Raw genomic sequence first — 24,569 nt, 5'->3', positions numbered from 1 at the left:
ATATATATATATATATATATATATATATATATAAATAAAAATATAATACAAATATGGGACTAAGAGTCCCACAGAAAAAAAACTGCTATAAGGATTAATAGTAGGAAAAAGGGCTAAAGGCCCACACAAACTAAAAAGCCAACAAGTCCCTAATTTAAACTATCTAAACTGTCTAAACTAGCCTAGCTTAGAACTTCAGCTTTGCTTTTGCTGAGGTGTCCTTGCTATCAACCACTGCACGTTTAATATATTAAATCCCGCCCATTATTTCGTCTTCGAAAGGCGGAGAATACGCCTTGTTTCTTTTTCAGGAAATGCTCCGCCTGCAACGTTAAACTCTACAGTTGCTAATACCAGTCACTTCCGCTTGTGTCTCTCTCATGACACTAAGTCCGCCTCTATTGTCCGCCCAATTTTTATTACTCCGCCTTTCTGCTCTTTCAGCTAATACTAGTGGAATGTAATTTTCATAATGAAGTCAGTTGTCATGGCTTGGCTTTTAAAGTGTATCTTCTTATTTTTGTTTTGCAAATCCGCATTTTCGATTTCATTCCATCTACCAGTTAATTCTCGCAAGTGTTTAAGAGAGGAGATCCACAAGAATGTACTTGTTACTGGAGAATATGAAGTCAGTGAACAGCCTAGTATCAAAACACATCTTAAGGTAAGGCCCACTAGGAAACAACGGGGGCTGAGCTGCGGCCTATATGTCGGTTAACTTGACAGATGTTCAGAGTTGTGTGTCTTGTGGTGTGTTAATGCTGGTTTCACAATTTGTTCCTATTTGGAGAATGGTAGTCAGGGAAGACTGTTTTTTTTTTTTTTTTTTTTTGGGAGTTAGTGTAAGGTGATCGATTAGGCTTGTGTGACAAAACGCTAAACGCCCGACGTGTGTGATGTTTCGGACCACGGAAATGAATTAACTGATGCAGTGTTAGTTGTATGTATCGCTTTGATTTGGTTCCAGGATGGTGTTTGGTTAAGTTAGAACACCAGTAACTATACTGTAAATCTAGAGTTTGTTTAATCACAATAAAAGTTGGACAAGTCTACGGTTTAGCAAAATAATGTGTTGCCATTGAACACACGAGATGTTCGGTCTTTCACTAAGATCGAGTTAATTTTTTAATAACATTTTTTTCCTTTAGTAGCAACGTAGTACATTTGGGCGTGGGTTATAATGGGTTCAAGTCCCACTTTGCCTCTGGTTGACTAATGATAGCGTAACTCGTAACTTCCTTCCAAATGTAGCATTTTTCTCATTTTGCTTGAAACGCGTTGTAAAATAAGCTCTGCTATTTGCAAAAATAGGTTGTAGAGGCGTTGTGTTAGTAATTGTACATGTTTGTATATCTGTCTGCTTTATGTTGGGCACATGTACACCATGGTCCCAAATGTCGCTCCCTCCCGGCATTTCTACAGAAATAAATGTTCAGATCTTTAACTTACTTAAAGTTGTAGAAAACATATCTAGATTTTTCTTACAGTAAACTTTAGCCCGTCTCTGAACAAAAAATATTCTATATAGTATATGCTGTAACCTGCATGCCATATATATATATATATATATATATATATATATTTTTTTTTTTTTTTAATATAATTTATAATTGTATAAGTTATGGCCAAGTCCTATAGCCCGGGCTGCCATTTTAGTATTTGTCCCTACACTTAATGAAGTATGTTGCATAACTGGAGCTATACTTTGCTGTTTCATTTTTTTTTTTTTTTAGTATTGATTGAGGGTAGTGTGCATCTCCCAGATTTTATTGCAGTTTTGGGGGGTGCTTAGCTTCACAGACAAGCACAGAACCGAGGCTTGACTTATTGTGTATTAGCTAAACTGTGATATTCTTTAACTAGTCAGTATGTGTAACTACTTGTCCAAACTGTATCTAGGTAGTATTTCAACTTCTGTGCCCCTATATATTCTACTTATCTGTTGCATTTCTGTATGTTTCAACGTGGAGCTTTTTTACCGGGCCTTGACTGAAAAGGACGTGTCCAGTCAGACTTTCCTGATAAACGAATGTAAAATAAAATAACAAATAAACTGATGCACTGAGACAAATGGAGTGAACCAGACTACCCATACACTTATCATTGGTGTGTAAATTTAATAAGCGTAAACGGTCTTAATGTTGTATTGTAGTTTTTTGCATCTGAAACTGCATACTAATAAAAAGTAGTGATGAAAGCTTGTCATATTCTCCCACACTATTCCCATATTTAACTAAATCAGGTTCTCCTACCATGATAGCTCCCTCAATCCAAGCTGTGTGTTTTCATTCTCATTCATGTATTGACAGTAAAGTCCTTTCCTGAACAACATAAGTAAAGTTATGTAGCACTCACATTGCAGTGGGTTTCTAAAGGGAAGGGGTAACTTATTGCCTCTGCTTCACAAAAATGTGGAGGTTAAGGAGCAGTAACCCTCCTTATAAACTACTGTTAGCGTGTTATACTGTCTAGTTAATAATAGAATTACCAGCTTATGTTTTCATTGTTTTTTGGTCATCCTCCTTGCAATGGATTCATGTCCTTTGATTTACCGTTGTGCCTCCTGTTCATATTATTGTGATTTATACGTACACTTAATTGAATGTTACTTGATATGGATAAATGGCCATACCGTTGGGTCATGTCACTCTCCCACATTCTGGGGTAGAATGATTATTTATTTATATAATTTGACACCTGTTTTGCCATGCCCCTTGGGGGTTGCATTTATGGTGACTGAGTAATGCTACCATATAATATGATGATCGGAAATACTGATTTTTTTTTTTTTCCTCACAACATTTGAAAGTTTGCATTTAAGACAAAATTAAATATTTTTTTTTATCCGCAGTAATCTGTTGTAGAGCACTGTGTTTTTTTCCCCCTCTTCCACTTCATATGCATGCATCCCAGAGCAGAGAAGTCTCTGTTCTAGAACAATTTCCACAGCATAAACCCCTGGGTTGTATATCACTGCAGAGCATCATCACAGCAACAGTTATCCCACTCCACAAAGGGGGAGCCACCACTGATCCCGGGAACTGTCGACCTATTAGCTGACGAGCCTGGTCTGCAAGGCTATGGAACGTATCATCATGGAACTCATAAACAAAGACATTGGTAACCTCCAAACTCTGGATCCCACCCAGTTCGGGTTTATGAAAGGCAGATCATGCCTCCTGAACCTGATTGACTTCTTTGAGGCAGTCACCAAAGCCGTGGATGAGGATAAGGTGGTTCACACAGCCTATCTTTACCTCGCCAAGGCTTTCGACACCATTCCCCATTCTGGAATTATAGCTAAACTCACTAAACTAGGTATAAATCCCTACGTCGCAAGATGGGTTGCCAACTAGCTCACTGACAGAACCCACACTGTAAAAGTTGCAGACTCCAAATCTGACCTCAAGGCAGTGACAAGTGGAGTGGCACAGGGTTCTGTCCTGGGACCTCTCCTGTTTGGTATCTACTTCAAACACAGAAGGCCTCTGGCTGACTGAGTTCACAGATGACTGCAAACTAGGAGCCATAGTCAAGTCCCCAAATGATGTGGACATCCTACAGAAGGGTCTCACTGAGACAAATGTCTGGTGTCAGAGTCATGGCCTCAAGCTCAATGCCAAAAAGTGCAGTGTCATCCCCTTTGGTAAAAACTCTGTACCCATGAACTACCACATAGGCAGCAATCTACTTAACACTGAATGCATGATGAGACCTTGGGACCCAGGTGGACAGTAGTCTCTCCTTTGATAGTCACATCACCACAGTAGTCAGGAAGTCCTTCTACGTGGCACACCTCATCATAAAAGGGTTCTCATCCAGGAAAAAAGAGGCCATTGTTCCCCTCTACTTGTCACTCATTAGACCCATTATAGAGTACAACGCCCCTTTTGGAATGTATCTCACAAGATATCTGCAGCAGCTGGAAAGGCCACAGAAGTACCTCACAAAGAGGATTACTGGCCTTAAACAAATGCCCTATACTGACTGCCTCAAAAACTCCGCTTTACTCCATAGCATATCGCCTACTCGGAGGTGATCTCTGCCTAATATGTAAAGCTATGTCAAACCCAGAGCTGCTGGACATGCTACACCTAAAGAAATCCCAATCCCTCCAAGCTACATGCTCTAGGGACCTAAACCTTGTCACCACAATAAACAGGACACACTGGAGGGATAGATTCCTGTCCCAGGGACTTCCTGTACTCTGGAACAAGCTACCCATTTATGTCAAGCAAGGTTCTTCATTAGCACTCTTCAAGAAAAGTGAGTGGATGGGAAATAGGAAATACACCCCGGGGATCACGTCTGTCTCTGCTGGACAGTGGCACAGGAAAATAACTTTCTTGGGTGGCGTAAGCCATGGTACCTTGCTGGCTAGGCTTACATAGGCCCTTGGGACGATAGATATGTAGGCGATATGCTATGGAGTAAAGCGGAGATTTTGAGGCAGTCAGTATAGGGCATTTCTGACTCTCTTCTCTTAAGATTCAGTGAAGATTGACACCGTTTAAAAAATAATGCAGATATTGCACATTATACTCAGCCTGGTTGTACATTCTAGGGAACAAGCACAGTGTAATGTACATGCTAAGTAATTGCTCTGAATTACTGTTATTGCTTATCTTTCTGTATTTTTGTTTCTGAAATGTTTTGCACTTCACCCAGGCTGAATGTGAAATAGGTCAATATTGATCAGTGTACTACCCCGGTAAACAAAAATTAAGATAAATAAATAGTTTATTATGTCTGCATTATGTACCAAGATCCAACACCGATGACTATTCACATAGCACAGGAAAGCAGTTACTGATGTTTTTTTTAAATGGAGTTCAGGGTGATTTGGAAGTTTCAGGGGGCATTGGACATGTGGACTGCCATTAAAGTACAATATTTGGAAATCAGAGTGCCACTCCACTATCCAGCATTCAAAATGTAGCTGTTAGAGACACTAGGATGTTGTTTAGATTTTTAGGGGTTATTTATCATTTCATCTGTATGTGTAATGGCAACTTACTGCTATTCTGCTATCCAAAGTGCCATCTTGAAATAAATGTTCCAGATGAAATTACCTGTTCTGCCTTCTCTGGCATCCAATCACTTTTATCTCAAGGTGCCGATTTTTCTGTTTGTGACATCAGAGTTGTCTGTGTTTTTGTGTTTGGTTGGTCTGGATATGTACACGGTCCCTCTGGCCATGTGTGAGTTAGGGGCCCAGTAATGCGATTGATTTTTAAATCCATTTTCTTTGGCAAGTTTAAATGTGCATGGAGAGTTGACAGCTGAGTAGGCTGAGACACTGAGACAAATTTGCTTGATAGAAGTGTGAAATAACTAATGGTAAAAGAGAACTAATGGTGTGCAGTTAGTGTTGATAATGGAGAACACAGGACCTCACCATTTTTTTTGCATAACTGGCAGACTGTATAGTGTTATCGTTTTACAACTGTCGCTATAACATTTTGACCATTTCTGAAGATGAGAAAAATGTTATTTTTGTACTTCATGCCCCCACAGTGTTGACCAGAATAGTGTTCCAGCAAAAACACATTCTGTCATTTAAAAGCTGCCTGAATGAAAGATGAGTATTATAGAGTTATTTGGTCTTGTCTGAAATGGCAAAAATTTCAGTTTTTTTTTTTTTTTGATCAGAGTTGAAAGTATCCTTAGCAAAATGGGGAAAAAATACTCTTACTTGCATCATTTTCTGTGCTACTTAATCAAGTAGATAGATCAAGATCTTGAGTTGGTTGTGCTTTCTTACGTTTCTAAATCTAGTTTAATTAACAATCTGCATTCAAACTGGAACCTTATTTTGAGAGACAGCCTTACAGAACTATCTGCAAATATATAGAGCTGAGTATATTTTTCTGCATTATTCTGTATTATAGAGCTAAATTGTTTGCTTAGATATCTGTTGTGTGTGTGTATATATATATATATATATATATATATATATATATATATATATATATATATATATATATATATATATATATATATATGAGAACAGTATATATTTTTTGGCTTTATAATTTGCACATTCCTCACATCTGTGTTGAAACTGTTTTTCCCCAACCCCCGCTCAGTTCTTGGTTGTAGTTTAAATTTGGTGGCTTTTTCAGTGCCCGCCCCACTGTAGATTTGATCTAAGACACTCCACCAGGCCCATCTCTTTACCACATTCTACCTAATTAACCCTTTCTGCACTTGCTTTTAGTCCTTTTTAATTTAATTACATTTTTTTCAAACTGTGTGTGGACTAATATTGCTACATATTCAAGTGTGCCAGCTTGCACTGCATGAGAATTGTATTTGCTACTGCTTTTGCTACTTTTCTGGAAAAAAATTCATCTGCTTTTACTGTACTTGTGTTTCTTCCTACTTTATTTTGCTTTTGCGTAATCTTAAAAGTACTCAATTGTATTTATTACTGCTTGGTGTAACTCATTCTAAGCCTTTTACTATCAACACTTGGGCTTCAGACCAGTTGTTTCACATTGAGAGGGTTTGTGGCATGCACTGTGGTGGCAGGACAGGTAGCTTTCAACCTTCTAAGTTGGGAACTGCTGATTTGAGAGCTCAGTGTCTGTTATTCCTAAAGTGTATTAGTTCTGGTTTAAGCACTTGGGCTTTCAGGCCAGTTATTTTAGATTGAGGGTTTGTGGTCTGCACTCTTGTGGGAGGAGAGGCTGGACTTTGCCTTTCTGAGCTGGGAATTTCTGGTTAAAGGTTTATAGTGCCTGCATATTTGAACGGTTTCTTACTGAAATTGGTACACCTTGTTTGCTGTGGCATAGACTAGATCCAGGCCTGCTGAATCTAGCTTTGTTTGTATGCTTGTTGTTTGTTTGCTTGTTATTTCCCTGGAATGCTCATTCCACTTAAAACGTGGCTTCTCAGCGCTTCTGTGGATCCCTAGTGATATCTGCATTGCTTACTGTACTTATTTCCTCGTTTCACTTGAACGTAAGTTACTGTTTGTCGTTTTTGCATTTAAGTTACCTGTAACACATTGCACTTAAGTTACCTGGTACTTTGCTCACTAAAGCAATTATATAAATCAGCACTAAAAATTAAAAGCACTACACCCTCACTCCTCATTGGCCCTTGTTTTCAATTATAAAGAAATTCCCAATATTATTCTAGCATGTCCAAAGGTCAGTTGTCAATCTCCTCTCTAGTCCAGCTGGTGAATCTGGGAATCTTGAGGCAATGTTACAACTGCCTCATGTACACAGACAACCCTCTCCTCCTCCCAACAAATTCCAACACATGTGAGAGATGCAACCATATAGCCAAACTGGAGGCTAAGCTCTCTTAACTCAGCACTGGCATAACCAGTCAGGAGGAGAATGAAACCACACTCACTACAATTCCGGTCTCATATAGACCTACCACGACAGCAAACCAAACGCATAATCGCACAAAAACATACCTGGAGGCTCTAAATAAAGATCTGCCTAAGCAGCAGGGACTTCCAAAGCAGACACCCAAGCAACCGCTACCCCAAAACAAAACACGTGCAACACATCTCACAAAGCCAGTGTGCCGAACAGTCACAGCTAAACAACACACCTGATACACTTGTAATAGGTGACTCTATCGTCAGGCACACTGACATCCCGTTCACCAGGCTGAACAAGGAGAAGGTCACGGTGAGCAGCCTGTCGGGCACTAGGATCCGCCACATAACACAAGCACTCAGGTTACTCCAAGGCGCACGTACAAATATGATTCAGTCATTGTCCATGCTGGTGTGAATGACCTGAGACGTACCTCCCTGGACTACATGAAACAAGACCTAGAGGAGCTCTCTGAGCATGTAGCCCAGGCCGGTATGACCCTGACCTTGAGTAGCATCTTACCCACACCAAGAATGATGCCACAATATGAAGACAAGATGATCAGTTTCAACAATTGGCTTTAGTACTGGTGTCATTCAAAGGGGATCCAGTGCCTGTCAGCCAGGGATGATATGCTCGACAAGCCACGATGCTTCGCTAGGGACAGCTTGCACCTGTCACCCCTGGGCTTCTGGATATTGGCAAAGGCTCTTGCTACCCCCATAGTGCCTTTTTTAGGCAAGGCTCAAAAGACAAACCCACCTCCATAGGTATCGCAAGGGATAAGAAACTAAGAGTAATGCTACTCAATGCCAGAAGTCTAAACCTAACTAAGAGTAATGCTACTCAACGCCAGAAGTCTAAACCTCAAGATGCACGCACTTGAAACTCTCCTTAGCATGGAGAACATCGATATCTGTGCAGTAACAGAAACCTGGTTCAGGGCTCCCGAGAGCACCACAGCACTACCAGGTTATACCTCATAGCATGCTTTTCGGCCCCAAAACTTGGACCGAACCACAAAAGGAGGGGGGAGTATCGATATTCATCAAAGATACCCACACCTCCAGGTTGGTGGCAAAGTACGAAGCATCAGAGACTATCCATGTGCAACTAACAGTGGGTAAAACTGCCTTCCAGTTTATAGCCTGCTACAGACCACCCTCCCAAACCCAGGAACCCCACTCGGCCTTCCTGAGAACACTGGAAAATATGAAGGTTTCTCCAAACACCATTATAGTGGGCAACTTCAACTATCCAAACATAGACTGGGAGCATTACTGTAGCTCCAACACCCTAGCCCAAAGGTTCCTAGAATTCATAAACTCAAATGCTATGGAACAACTTGTTACCACTCCCACAGGTGGGGAAAACATACTGGACCTGATCATCACCAACATGGGGACTCTATGCTCCAGATCAGAAGTGTATCCCTCAGTGGCAAGATCAGCCCATAAACTGATCTCACTGGATATTCACATCCCGACCCCACCCTCTGCCCAGAAAACCACAGTGAAAAACTTCTCTAAAACAAATTTCACACTTCTCAAAACCGAGGTGAAATCCTTCAAAGCCCCCGGGCCTGTGGAAAATACGGCCCAGACCGCAGAATCCTTTATAAAGGCATTCTATGAACACCTTCAGGAATGCATGGATCATGCAATCCCAAATAAAACCAAGACCCAATCCTCCAAAGGCAGACATCTTGTCTGGTGGACCCCAGCCATAAACAAACTATACAATAGAAGGAGGAAGCTACTACATGATGGTGCAAAATCCCAAAATGGGAAGGCATCTCTGATCAGTATTTGCAAAAAACTAAGGGCACTCATAAAATCGTCTAAGGCCAGCTTCGAGAGAAAAATTGCACAGGACACTTAAGGAAAAACAAGGCTTTCTTTAGTTATGTTAGGAACCTGGGTGGGAATTTCCAGATATGCTCAGAATTAGTCCAAAACGACAAAAAATACACAGAACCCACAGACATTGCCAACATCCTAGCTGACAGGTTCAGCGCAACCCCCCCCCCCCACCAAAAGGGCAAATATCTATCCCAGCAGAGTGCTGCCCCCCTGACATCTCAGATGCTCGGGTAAGAGCCGCCCTCTCCAAAGCAAAAAACACAGCATCAATGGGACCAGACGGTGTCCCGGGCTGCGTCCTACATGAACTCCAAGAAGAGCTAAACCCAAACATAAAACTACTGTTCATTCTCAGCCTTACTACAGGATATGTACCCAAAGAGTGGCGTACAGCAACAGTGGTCCCTCTCAACAAAGGTGGTGCCTTAACGGACCCTGGAAACTATCGCCCCATAAGCCTGACTAGCTTGGTCTGCAAAGCTATGGAAAGGATCATCATGGACCTCATAAATAAAGATATTGGGGACCTACAGACACTGGATCCTACCCAGTTCGGCTTTGTTAAGGGCAGATCCTGCCTCTTAAACCTGGTCGACTTCTTTGAAACAGTCACCAAGGCCATTGACGAAGGGAAGGTGGTCCACACAGCCTACCTGGACCTCGCAAAAGCCTTCAATACAATACCCCACTCGGGCATTATAGATAAGCTCACCAGCTTAAATATAAACCCCTATGTCCCTAGATGGGTTGCAAACTGGCTCAAGGACAGAACCCACATGGTTAGAATTGCTGGAGCCATGTCAGACTCCAAACCAGTTATAAGTGGCGTCCCACAAGGCTCAGTCCTGGGATCTCTCTTGTTCGGTATATATTTCTTGGAGGTACAGGCCAACACAGAAGGACTGTGGCTGACCAAGTTCGCAGATGACTGTAAACTGGGCGCCATAATCGACTCTCCAGCCGACACAAGCATCCTCCAAAAGGGCCTCATAGAAACAGACAACTGGTGCCAGAGCCATGGCCTCAAGCTAAACACCAAAAAGTGTCTAGTCATCCCCTTTGGCAAAAACAAAGTGCCCACAAATTACCACATAGGTGGTAATCCATTAAGTACAGAAGAAGTAATTAGGGACCTGGGGACCCAAGTTGATAGCAATCTCTCATTTGACAACGACGTGGCCAAAGTGGTTAGAAAAACATTTTATATAGCCCACCTAATCATGAAGGGATTCACATCTAGATTAGAGGAGGTCATCGTGCCTCTTTACTCTTCCCTCATCAGGCCCTTAATCGAGTACAATGCCCCTTTTGGGATGTACCTTACCAAACACCTGCAGCAACTGGAAAGACCCCAAAAGTACCTCACCAAGAGGATCAAAGGGCTCAAACAGATGCCATATGCTGCCTGGTTAAAGAAACTCCAGCTCTACTCAGTGGCATACCGCCTGCTCTGAGGTGACCTGTGCCTGAAGTGTAAAGCCATGTCCAACCCAGAATTAAGGGACATGCTGCACCTCAAAAAATCCAAATCCTATCGAGCTACATGCTCGAGAGACTTGAACTTAAGCACTGAAATAAATAGGACATGCTGGAGGGACAGATTCATAACCCAGAGGCTCCCTTCACTCTGGAATAAAATCCCAGTCCAGGTTAGGCAGAGTCCCTCATTGACTCTCTTCAAGAGGAATCTTGATGAGTGGATGGGAGATCGTAGGTTTACCCCGGGTATCACTTCTGTGTCACTGTTAGAGGCACTGTATACTAACCTCGAAAAAGGGCATAGCAAAATTTAATTTACAATGGGTGGCGAAAGCCAAACATACTCTGGCTAGGCTTATAAATGCCCTAGGGCAGATAGCCTAGTATGAACCTATAAGGATGGTACATGTCATTGAAAATGGTGAGTTGACATATTTAACATGGAATTAAGTTTACGTGTTATAGCTTTTTTTAGGAAGTATACATCATTGATTTGCTTGAAAAATGTTTACTGAAGGCTGCCAGTTTACCTAATTTTTAGCTTTACATATTCTGAACAATTTGCGACTAAGGTATTGATGTGTAAAGGGTCATACTTTTACATTTTTGACACCTACTTCTGTGAGCAATCTTAGTGATCATTTAATTCACATAGATGGTGTGAGGCATAGACCGGCTGATGCATACATCCTTATCAAGTTGCATTGGGGACAGGCCAGTCACACATTTTCATTTAGTTTGTAGGAATTGTTCCCTCATCAGATAACTAGATTTTATTTGGTTCTTCTCCGCTGTTTGGATAACTGGATTTTAATTGGTGCATTTTATTATTTCACTACTATGCTTAAATGTTCCTTTTCAGAAAAGAAAGTCCCTGTGTTTTTGTTTTTTTTTTTTGGAAAAAAACTGCTTTACTTGGAATCAATGTTAATTGTTTCAAATGAGAAGTTTCTTGATGTGTGTGGTGTTATATCTTCCCCTAACTGCTCAGGATTGTAAACTTTTGCTGTTTGACTCATTGTAAGATTTACTTCAAAAATTAAGTGCCATGGTAACAATTTTAGTTATGTGTATATCTTAATTGTGGGGAGAGGGCTTGTGACTTGAACTGGACATTTCATAAACGCGTCATTTGCTCTTCTGGATCTTTCACTTACTAAAGGTCTAGTATTCGCCATCACCCATTTTTTTTATGTAAGTATAGCTATTAAAGGAGAATTGGTGAAAAACTAAGGTGCATGCATTGTCTGCAGCAAGATCCATTTGGGTGCAGGAGAGGAATTAAGAACAAAACTAAACAAATGTGTAGAAAGTGAAAATAAAAACATAGCTTGAACTTCTGTGGCTTACTAATGATCATTAGTCATTAATGTTTAACACCTGTATTGTCATTTGTGACATATGCAAATTAACATGTATATAAAAGTAATCAATAAGGTCACGTTTACAAATGTTATATTCCACTTATATATAACCTAAACAATATTACTTAAATTATTCAAATCCTGCCCCCCCCCCTTTTTTTTTAAACAAGAAACATCTTTAGTAAACCTTAAGACACAGGTAGCCATACATTTATACAAATGAAAACAAACCATACAGACACAATCCTAGTTGCAGGCAGTTTACATCACAAACCATGCTGACACACTCCCAGTTGCAAACATTATACATCACTTATAATCTACCCAATCATTTTCAGTCAAATGTTGCATAGCTTATTTAAATCCTGCCTTCTTTTAAATCTCATTCTTCCCCTGTATGTCTTGTTCGGATAATTCTCACTTTTTTCTATGTAGTTTGCACCTACCCTTTTCTAAAGATGTCAAATCCAGTTTTCTTTCTGTACTGCTTCTAGTATAGTTAGTTTACATTTTGATTTCCATTTTCTAGTAATAGCTTTTTTGGCAGCCCCCATAATTAGATAACGCAGGGCTTTACCACGTCTAGGTAATTTTGATTCTGTGTCGTAGCTCATAAAATTAGTCTCCCTCGTCACACCAGTCTTCCCACGAAGCATCTCCGGCAGTGCATCCCACAGGGAATCCTTAAACACTGCCAACTCGCTGCACTCCCAGAAAATATGTTCCCAATTACCTCTTTCTTCCCTGTCACACCTCCAGCATTTGCTGTGTCTGAGGAAACATTTTCTGGAGTCGTCTTTGGGTATAAAGGTATCTATGTAAACATTTCAAAGCAAAAATCCTAAATCTTCTTGATTTTGTTGCATAAGCAAAAATCCTAAATCTTCTTGATTTTGTTGCATAAGCAAAAATCCTAAATCTTCTTGATTTTGTTGCATAAGCAAAAATCCTAAATCTTCTTGATTTTGTTGCATATTTGGGAGACGTACGTATATCCTCCTATTGTTTCTTTGTGAATTGCTTATCCAATCTCTTCACTTAAAGAACTGCAAGGAACCATTACGATATAAACCAAAGGATTTATTTAAGAAGAACAAGCGCTTTCACGCACCATCCCGGTGCGCTTCATCAGGTTACATTCTATAATAAAATCTCCCATCTTTAAATATAAAATCCCCCATCAATTAAACAATCAATCCCATCAATTGAATCAAATCAATCAAGATTTTAAAGGGAAATACATCCTAATATCTATTCATTTAAAACAATCAAAAGATTCAAAAAATAATTTTCTTTCTAAAAAAACACTTATGTGAACCATAACTAGACTGTATATATGTAGACATATTAATCAAATTCGAATTTTAAACATAAGTGAAACTATTAAAATTCTTTAATTACAATACTCATTATGTAAATCCAGTATCCATTTATATGAAGCTTTCATTCATATGAGTGCATACCTAAAAAATGCATCAATAGTTAAGTATATAAAAATATCGGAAATATATCCACATTTCATGCCAATGAAATAACATACTGTAAATCCATAGGATCTTTCTGGTCATATTAACAATCCATATATATGGCCATAAAGGAATAACAATGAAGTATAAAATATACTTAAAACCTGTCAGGGTACTAAAACTTGATGTACTACTTACTCAAGCGTACTCAAACTAAATAAAGCCCATAAAGCTATAGCTGATAGAAATTTATATATGTGCTAAGCCGGTCTGATACTCAATACTGAATTCAGACCCGGCTCTATATGGGCCCTAAAATTTAGAATCCATTTTAGTTCATTAAGTTCAAGGGTGCCTAAAAGGTCACCCTCTCTTCTATTCTGGTGTATTATCTGTATTACCCTATATCTAAATGTATGTAATGGAAACTGCTGACAGTGTCTTGCTAAAACATTGGTGATATTCCCCTTTCTAATGTCATATACATGATTGTATATGCGATCCTTAAATCTGCGTGAAGTCATACCCACATAGTATGCTTCGCAAGCATCACATGTGGCTAAATATATGACATTATTGGTGTCACAGGTGGCGTAGAATTTTGACTCAAAGGCTATCCCTATACCTGGGACTTCAAATGTCTGAATAGTAGATATGTACTTGCATATACAGCATTTCCTACATGGGTACGTACCTTGCTTGTATCATACTCTGATATCTTGTTCTTGAAGCTTCACTTTTTCATTACATAATAGTCTTTTAAGATTTAGACAATTACTAAATCTAAAAACTGGCTTGTCTCCCACTAGCATAGATATATCTGAATCTAGAAAAAATATCTTCCAGTTACTACTTATGATGTTTTTAATATGATTCACATCATTCGTGTATTTAATATCAACAGGTAGCTTCCTCTTGTTCCTCCCAGAGTAGCAATTAGAACCTCCCTTTCTGTTATCTAAACTTGGGGTCTCTAAAGAAATAGGTGCTAGACCATTCACCAATGATGGTGGATAGCCCCTATCAATAAAACAAACTTTCTGGACTTCCGTAAAATGTAAAATATCCTCCTGTTTGCTGCATAACCTGGACACTCTAGTCATTTGACTTTTTATCACATTCTGGAAAATGTGCCTAGGATGCATGCTGTCAAAATGGAGAATACCATTTCTCCAGCATGGCTTCCTGTATAGCGATGTGGTTATATTATTGTGATCATCCTTGTAGATGGTAATGTCCAGAAAATCCACCTTCCGAACGGAACACTCCTAGGTGAATCTTAAGAAAGTAGTGGTTGACTCCATGAAGTCTACAAACTCATGCAGCGAATCCATGTCGCTGTTCCAAAACAAAAGGATGTCATCCACAAAACGCCTATACAAAATAACATTCTTAAACCTCTCATTGTCAAAAATAAACGTCTTTTCCCACTGATAAATTGCCAAATTAGCATAAGCATTGGCACAGGGGGTGCCCATGGCTACCCCCCATGTTTGCTTATATATTTTCTCATGGAACAAGAAGATATTATACTTCAGTATTAGGTCTAAAAGAGTACAGACTGTCATTTGGTCATTATTTTCTAAGGTGCTATGCTCATGTAGGCAGCCTCTTACGGCTTCAAGGCCAAAATCATTAGGGATGCTAGTGAACAAGTTCTTAATATCTAATGTAACCATTAATGTTTCATTCTTCATGCCCCCACATAATGAGACTTGCTTCAGGTCTTGTAACAAACCATATGAATCCTTCAGAATGGTAGGAACTGAATTAACCAAAGGGCCTAATTTTGATTGTACAAAAAGATTCTTGTGCTTCCTTTCTTTATAGTATAAATAGAAATCATGTTCACATGCACGCTGAAAACATTCTACCAAATTAGGCATTTGGGGTACAAAAGTACTCTTCCTTTTACAAACTTGCGACTTATATGCAAAATCATTGTCCACAGAGTCTTTAAACAATACCTTAAGAGCTAGTTTTCTCGTAAGCAGACGGAGCGCTATCAGAGTTTCTGAAAGCTCGCTCCCTCTGGAAGGAATGAAGGAAAGTCCTCTGTTGAGAATAAATTGTTCATCATCAGTGAATTCTCTAGAAGTTAAGTTAAAAAACAATGTGTTCAACTCCTTGTCTTTCTCTCCGATTCCTGGATTTCTCCCGACAACTTTCTTTTGCCTCTGCCTCTGCTCGTCGAGCGTGCCTGCGCCCTGCTCTTGTAGGGTAGAGGGAAGTTTAAAGGTAGAGCTGGGATGGAGCTGCCCTTGGCAAAATGGCCATCAGATTTAGATCTAGCTCCCATTTCTTCCCCAACTTTCAAACATTGTTGATTACACGGAAAAGATGAACTGGTAGAAGTTATATCTCTGTTTGTGTTAATACTATCAGGCTCCTTATTAGCGAATGACTCATTCAGCGCCTCTGAATGATTAGTTGCACTTGGCGTGCTTAAGTGGAAGGCGTCTGTAGGGTTATCAGGTTCTGAGGCAACCCCATTAGCCCTCGGCCACGCACAAATGCGGCCCATTTGAAAGTCCTGACAGTCCCGTTTTAGTTTCTTTAGCTTGATTTGCTCAAGCTTATTACTATATTGTGTTAGTTGTCTAAGCATACTGTTCAATTTAGATACGCAAAGTTCACTTTTAAAGTTTTTGCTCAAGCTTATTACTATATTGTGTTAGTTGTCTAAGCATACTGTTCAATTTAGATACGCAAAGTTCACTTTTAAAGTTCGTACTAATGTTTTTATGCTCACCTTCCACTTTAGTGATTAGTTCCGCTTCTATTGGTAAGAAATAGTCTATAAGCAGATGGATGTATTTAGTACCAAAATCGATGTTCAACTGCTGCCATCTCCGTAGAAGCTCAGGGTGGTTCTCTCCGTAGCTTGGCATGCACAAAACTCGCATGCCCCGCGGAATGTCTTTAAAATGTAGACACTCCTCCATGTGTCTTCTTTGCCATGTAAGCTGGTGCAACTTATACAAGTCATTTTCTAATGTTCTTAGTGCCCCATAGAAATCCTGTAAATTGTCAGTATCCTGCATAGCAACATGAGAAGTGTTACCTTTGATGTCAAAATTAAGCAAAGGATTATTTTGTTGATGAAACAAGATGTTCCAGTCATAGGTACCGCTTGTACCTGCCGGATTGTAGTCAAGTTCTATATTGAGCATTTCCATCGTGTGTTGGTCAATTAGGCAGACAAATAGTAAAAATAGCAGCAATAAACCGAAAATGACCATCCAAAGGTTCCTTCCACAAACGAATGCTGAGCAAACTGGAATCACTTAAAGAACTGCAAGGAACCACCACGATATAAACCAAAGGATTTATTTAAGAAGAACAAGCGCTTTCACGCACCATCCCGGTGCGCATCATCAGGTTACATTCTATAATAAAATCTCCCATCTTTAAATATAAAATCCCCCATCAATTAAACAATCAATCCCATCAATTGAATCAAATCAATCAAGATTTTAAATGGAAATACATCCTAATATCTATTCATTTAAAACAATCAAAAGATTCAAAAAATTTTCTTTCTAAAAACACACTTATGTGAACCATAACTAGACTGTATATATGTAGACATATTAATCAAATTCGAATTTTAAACATAAGTGAAACTATTATGTATTGTTCGGATAATTCTCACTTTTTTCTATGTAGTTTGCACCTACCCTTTTCTAAAGATGTCAAATCCAGTTTTCTTTCTGTACTGCTTCTAGTATAGTTAGTTTAGATTTTGATTTCCATTTTCTAGTAATAGCTTTTTTGGCAGCCACCATAATTAGATAACGCAGGGCTTTACCACGTCTAGGTAATTTTGATTCTGTGTTGTAGCTCATAAAATTAGTCTCCCTCGTCACACCAGTCTTCCCACGAAGCATCTCCGGCAGTGCATCCCACAGGGAATCCTTAAACTCTGCCAACTCGCTGCACTCCCAGAAAATATGTTCCCAATTACCTCTTTCTTCCCTGTCACACCTCCAGCATTTGCTGTGTCTGAGGAAACATTTTCTGGAGTCTTCTTTGGGTATAAAGGTATCTATGTAAACATTTCAAAGCAAAAATCCTAAATCTTCTTGATTTTGTTGCATAAGCAAAAATCCTAAATCTTCTTGATTTTGTTGCATAAGCAAAAATCCTAAATCTTCTTGATTTTGTTGCATAAGCAAAAATCCTAAATCTTCTTGATTTTGTTGCATATTTGGGAGACGTACGTATATCCTCCTATTGTTTCTTTGTGAATTGCTTATCCAATCTCTTCCCAATCCTTTCCAACCTCCTCTGATTTTTATAGTTATCATGCAATATTTTATATACTGCAGTAATTATTCCTTTTTTTTTTTTTTTTAAGGGCAGCTTCTGTTCTAGAATCTACTAAAAACTCTACCAGTGCTGGTCTTTTGTTTAGGATCCTCCTATTTCTTTCACTATGCCTATACTCTTATCAATCCTTGATAGGGAATGCAATCTCTAACCTGCAGTCCAAATCAATTCTTAGTGTCTTCTCATTCTATCATTCCCTCTCTAGTTATTTGCTCCCCAATACCTTGGCCTGTTTTCTTCAATAAATTCCAGCCCCCTTCTTGCCTGTTGTCTGTATCCCTAATTGCAGTCATCCCTATCTGCAGAACCTCCTTTCCCCTGTTGGCTTAGTTCTTGGGATACTTCCTGCTACTTTATAGATATAATATTCTGTATGATTATTGTTCTCCTTAGTGGCCTGTATCTAAATTCCCAGTCTTGCCTTGTTTCTTCAGCCCCCCCCTTCCATCATCATCCCTTTCCACTTTGAATTATAGTTTCTGCATGTGCTATGTATAAAGGAGCTTTAGCTCTGAAATACCCCTTCAAATTGGGTAATCCTAATCTGCCCTGTTCTGCTGGAAGAATCCACTTGACTCTTGCTGTCTTCCCCTCCCAGTTAGTCATTCAGCTCTTTATTAATTGCTATCCACAACTTCTCCTTTGGTTGATTAAAAATAAACTCCACCAACTACATTGATTATAGCAAGCTCAGATGCTCATAAGCCTAGTACTTGTTATAAAGCAGGAACTTCTTGTTGTAACATTTGTTAATGTCCGTTATGTACTTCACAGATAAAGATTCTAGTTGTCTACTGATGTACTGTGTTCTTCATCTGTAAATATGTTGTAAGTAATTGCTATGTTAAATTGTTAATCGCTATGCAATCCAATGGAACTACTGTCTGCTTATTTTAACTGTGGAGCTTTTCTCCCCGGGCCTCTGCAGAAAATGGACCTACGTCCAGTCGGACACTCCCGGTTAACAAATGTAAGTAAATAAATAAAATGCCTGCCATGTGTATAAGACTAGTGAGACTAAAACATTTTAGCTTTTGTATCTTACTGTCCGTATAACAAAACATCTATTTTCTCAGTTTTAGCATTACTTTTTGTTCATAGTCTCTTCCCACATATCCTTAGCTGCTATACCAGAATAATTTTTAATCCATACTCCTAAGTACTTTGTTTTGTCATGCCCCCATAAATATAGGTATTGCTGAACTGGTTCATATGTGGGCACATAATTTACCACTATTACCTTTGTTTTAGCTTCATTAGTTTGTATCCCGAAAAGATTTGAAACTGTCTCAAAATGACCCACAGCACTGTAATATCTCTCTGGTTTTGTTATGTATAAAATAAAATTATCTGCAAATAGAGCCAGCTTTTCTTGAGTACCATACCAATTATATCCTTGAATTTCTGAACCCCTTATTTCTTTAATAAACCAAAGATGGTAACACGAGCTGCCAGCATCCCATTAATCCACTACTCGATTCCCTTCAGAAAAGTATTTTATTTAAAACACAGATACACCTTAGATTAAGCACTTTCATCCATAAAAGCTGGACTTCATCAGAATCTGGTTCATTCATTCCCAACTGACCCTTTTTATAACAAAATGTCACTGCTCCAATTATGATTAATTGACAAATTAGCAACTTCTTCTTTCGGCTTTTCTCGGTTAGGGGTCGCCACAGTGGATCACCTGTTTCCATTTCTTCCTGTTCTCTGCATCTTGCTCTGTCACCCCCCCCCCCCACCTGCATGTCCTCTCTAACCACATCCGTAAACCTTATCTTAGGCCTTCCTCTTTTCCACTTACCTAGCAGCTTCATCCTTAGCATCCTTTTCCCAATATACCCAGCATCCCTCCTCAGCACATGTCCAAACCAACGCAGTCTCGCCTCTCTGGCTTTGTCTCCAAACTGTCCAACCTGGATTGACCCTCTAATATACTTATTCCTAATCCTGTCTACCCTCGTCACACCCAGTGCAAATCTTAGCATATTTAACTCTGCCACATCCAGCTCTGACTCCTGCCCTTTTGTCAGTGCCACTGTCTCCAACCCATATAACATAGCTGGTCTCACTACCCTTTTGTAGACCTTCCCTTTCACTCTTACTGGTACTTGTCTGTCACAAATCACTCCTGACACTCCTCTCCACCCATTCCACCCTGCCTGTACTCTCCTCTTCTTCACCTCTCTTCCACACTCGCCATTACTCTGAACTGTTGATCCAAAGTACTTAAACACCTCCACCTTCGCCAACTCTACTCCCTGCATCCTCACCATTCCTCCATCCTCCCTTTCATTCACACTCACTCACTCACTCACTCACTCACTCACTCACTCACTCACTCACTCACTCACTCACTCACTCACTCACCCACTCACCCACTCACTCACACATTCCGTCATAGTCCAGACCTTCATTTCTCTCCTCTCTAGAGCATATCTCCACCTCTCCAAGGTCTCCTCAACCTGTTCTCTACTCTCACTACATATCTCATTGTCATCTGCAAACATCATAGTCCACAGGGACTCTTGTCTCATCTCGTCTAGCAACTGGTTAAGTGAAAAAGAGATTTTCCCCGTATTCTTCAATACTTTAACATTTGTCAGTCCCTTTAAATAATTCTTGTCACTTCTTAACCATAGCTTCCTTTCTTTTATCTCCACCATGTTTTTAAACACTACCTTAATTTTATCCCACTCCCTAGCTATGCTTTCATGAGTAATTTATATTCGGTCTAATAGCTCCTGAATAATCACCATTACCTGTTCTTTAAATTCCACTCTTTTCAGCAGATAGGTGGGAAAGTGCTAGTATCTCATTTGTATTTCATTACCCTGTGTTTTTATTTTGGCTATTATTGGTGCATGATCTGAAATAGTTATTGGGTGTGTATCAAAACCTTCAATGAAATGCACATGTTCCTGTGAAAAGTAAATTCTGTCTAGCCTAGACCAGTTTTTATACCTCTGGGAATAATATGTACATGCACTCGCTACTCCTGTTACTGAATTCACCTCTTCCATGCCAAACATTTTCATAAATTTCTTCAAGTACATACCCTTCTTTGTTATACTTTCCCTTCTGGGCCCTCCAGACATATCTTCACTGCTGCAAATCAAATTCAAGTCCCCACCTACAAGTAGTATTCCTTGCTAAAAACAGATTATTTTAGCCAGAATTTTCTTAAACTCCATTATAGCAATTTTAGGTGGAATATAAAAATAACATGCCAGTGGAATCCTCCTCCCTTGGCAGTATCCCCATAGCACTGCAAATCTTCCATTGTCATTTTTTTTATCATCTTTTATCACTATTGGAGCTCCTCTTGCAATTAATATAAGTACTCCTCTTTTCCTTTGTCCCAAGTATTCTGCTGAATAACCATTCTGAAAACCTTTCTTTATCAAATTCAAATGTTCACTTCTTTCCAAGTGTGTCTCCTGTAACACAGCTATTTGCACTTTACATTTTTAATTTAGTTCACTATTTATTCTTTCTTTTTTGTATTTACAGTGGATGTAAAAAGTGTACACGCCCCTGTTAAAATGCCAGGTTTTGTGATATAAAAAAATGAGACCACAATAAATAATTTCAAAACTTTTCCCACTTTTAATGTGACCTACAACCTGTACAATTCAATTGAAAAACAAATCTGTTAGGGGAATAAGTGTAAAAAAATAAAAGTATAATAAGATGGCTGCATAAATGTGCATACCCTTAAACTAATACTTTGTTGAAGCATCTTTTGATTTAATTGCAGCATTCAGTCATCTTGGGTACACACCTGCCATCAATTTAAGAGACTCTGATCAAACCCAAATGAAGTTCAGCTGTCCTAGTAGGATTTTCCTGACATTTACTCAGTTGATGGTAACTCGGCATGTAAAAATCAACTACCAATAATTAGCGGACCGGAGTTCCGCTGTGGCAACCCCTAACCGGGAAAAGCCGAAAGACACAACAACTCGGGTACAAAAAATTTCCACAGCATTAGATATACCATGGAACACAGTGAAGACAGTCGTCAAAAAGTGGAGAAAATGTGACAACAGTGAAGTAAAGAACTGGATGGCCCTCCAAAATTGATGAAAAGACTAGATGAAAACTGGTCAGGGAGGTTGCCAAGAGTCCTACAGCAATGCTGAAGGAGCTGCAGGAATTTCTGGCAAGTACTGTCTGGGCTATGGGGTAGGGTTGCAAGATGGAAGCATTTTCTTACACAGAAAAACATCCAGGCTTGGCTAAAATTTACAAAATACATAGTCTACCAAAAGCATAGGTTCATAGGTTGGTACTAGACTATCGACCCTAGGGTCTATACTAGCCTAGCCATAACAATTCTCTGGCTATTTCTTCCCTTACTATTTACTTCCCTGGACCCCTGTCTAGCAGGACTACTGACATGATCGCTGGGGTGAATTTCCTTTCTCCCATCCAATCGTCAGGGTTCCTTTTGAAGAGGGCCAAGGAGGCGCTCTGCTTGACCTGTATGGGCAGTCTATTCCTGAGTCTGGGGAGTCTCTGGGTCAGGAACCTATCCCTCCAGCATGTTTTGTTTATTGTGATGACAAGTTTTAGATCCCTGGAGCGTGTGGCTCTGAGGGATTGGGAAATGGCTTGTGGGAAAATGTGTTATGGTCTGATGAGACCAAGGCTGAACTTTTTGGCCACTATTCCAAAAGGTACTTTTGGCACAAAAACAACACTTAGCATCACCAAAAGAACACTATCCCCACAGTGAAGAATGGCGATGGCAGTATCATGCCTTGGGGTTGAATTTCTTCAGCTCGAACTGGGGCTTTAGTCAACTTGGAGGGAATTATAAACAGTTCCAAATAGGAATCACTTTTGGCCCAAAACCTTCAAGCTTCTGCTAGAAAGATGAAGAGGAATTTCACCTTTCAGCATGACTGTGATACCAAGCACGCAATCAAATCAACAAAAGAATGGCTACACCAGAAGAAAATTGGAGTGGCCCAGCCATAGACCAGACCAATAGATAATCTGTGGGGTGACCTAAAGAGGGCTGTGCACAAGAGATGCCCTCACAATCTGACAGATTTGGAGCACTTTTGTGAGGGAGAGTAGGCAAATATTGCCAAGTCCAGATGTGCCATGCTGATAGACTCCTACCCAAGAAGACTGAATGCTGTAATTAAATCAAAAGGTGCTTCAACAAAGTATTAGTTTAAGGGTGTGCACATTTGCAATCAGCGTTTTTTTATTTTTTATATTTTTTCCCCTAACATATTTGTTTTTTAATTGAATTGTACACTTTATAGGTCTCATTAAAGGTGGGAAAAGTTCTGAAATTATTTGTGGTCTCAGTTTTTTTATATCACAAAAACCTGGCATTTTAATAGGGGTGTGCACACTTTTTATATATCCACTGTATCTGTGAGACCATTGACATGTAAAGACATTGCAGAAAGCATCATTGTATTAAATAGTTATTCCCACCTTTTGTGTATAACACTTTTCTAGTTCCAGCCTTTGTGTTGCATGCACACACTGTTTGGCAGGCTGAACTATGCGTTTCTTGTCGCATCCATTTTAAGCCTATGTCAGTTCTTACAAACGTTTTGTTTTATTGAAAGCCTTAGAACCAAAAAAAAAAACAAGCCCCCCCCAAACCTATTAATTTAATATTAACACACACCTATGTACATCTTCAAATATTGACGTTTTACCCACCTAATAGGAACAAATATCCCAAATTGGCAGCCACACTCTCAGACTTTAGTTAACATTAAAGAAAGGTTTTTCATGCTAAGATGCATGGTACACAGTGGGCTTCTACGAAGTGCTAACTGGTTTTGTCTTATCTTTATAGCTCTCCCAGCTGGGAAGACCCCTGATTGCTGTCAGAGAACATTATTTCCTAGCCAGTTTCTCTCTCTCTGTTTTCCCCCAGCCATTCACTCTCCACCAGACTGTAACCAGTTTCTCTTTCTCAGATTGTTTCCATGGAGATATGAGGGTCAGATACAGAATTGCTACCAAGCATACATTCATTTGCTAGCAAAAAAGCCTCCTAATACTAAATATTCTTTTTCATTTACTTGTCTTCTCTTAAAACTTGTTACTAAATCATTCTTAAGGTTCTTAATCCAGTCACTCTCCCATGCAAGAATGAAAAAAAGCACATTAACTTTTTTCTTTTATCATGCTCTTTTAAGCAAGAGTTGTCGCCTCACAGTAAGACATTGTCCTATTCGATTCTCGGCTAAAGCGTCTTCTGTGTGGAGATGTGCGTACCTTCGTTTAAGGTTGTGCGTCATGCCTGGCAAGTCGGTATGTAAAAATCTACTGCCAATCATTAGTGGACCGGAGTTTCACTGTGGCGACCCCTAACTGGGAAAAGCCAAAAGATACAACATTGCAGTGCCTATATTTCTTAAAACTGAACAAGAAGAAAGAAAGGGGGGAAAAAGCACCTATTTACAGTCTCTATTACAGTTAAAAATAACTGAGAAAACTTTACTTTATAGCATGCAAAGAAAACCATACACCACAAAAATAGTACTATTTTTCAAAAAGTTTTCTTTACTTAGTTAACTTTTTCCCTTCTCCTCTTCACTTCTCCAAAGCATTTTTCCGAACATTAATGACATGAAGTAGATATATTTCAAAAGTCTCCCACAAGTCCCAACAGATTCTGAAAAAGTCCAATATTTACAGGTTTTCTTGTTCTGTCATATTTCACAAATTATTGCA

The 24,569-nt window shown here is 39.4% G+C and overlaps 1 protein-coding gene across 1 annotated transcript in view; it reads left to right on the top strand.

The window, feature by feature from the left end:
- Positions 1-359: 359 nt before the first annotated feature.
- TMED10 (transmembrane p24 trafficking protein 10) overlaps positions 360-24,569 on the top strand; it is a 282,370-nt gene continuing 258,160 nt past the window's right edge. The window contains exon 1 of the mRNA XM_044073485.1: positions 360-664. Coding sequence (XP_043929420.1) covers positions 473-664 — 192 coding nt within the window. The 5' untranslated portion in view covers positions 360-472. The remainder of the gene's footprint in view (positions 665-24,569) is intronic.

This window comes from Protopterus annectens, chromosome 6.part0 (assembly GCF_019279795.1).
Source record: "Protopterus annectens isolate FY-2018-M chromosome 6.part0, PAN1.0, whole genome shotgun sequence".
Taxonomy (NCBI): Eukaryota; Metazoa; Chordata; order Ceratodontiformes; family Protopteridae; genus Protopterus; species Protopterus annectens.
The sequence above is the reverse complement of the archived record's forward strand: the minus strand, read 5'-3'. Positions and strand labels throughout refer to the sequence as shown.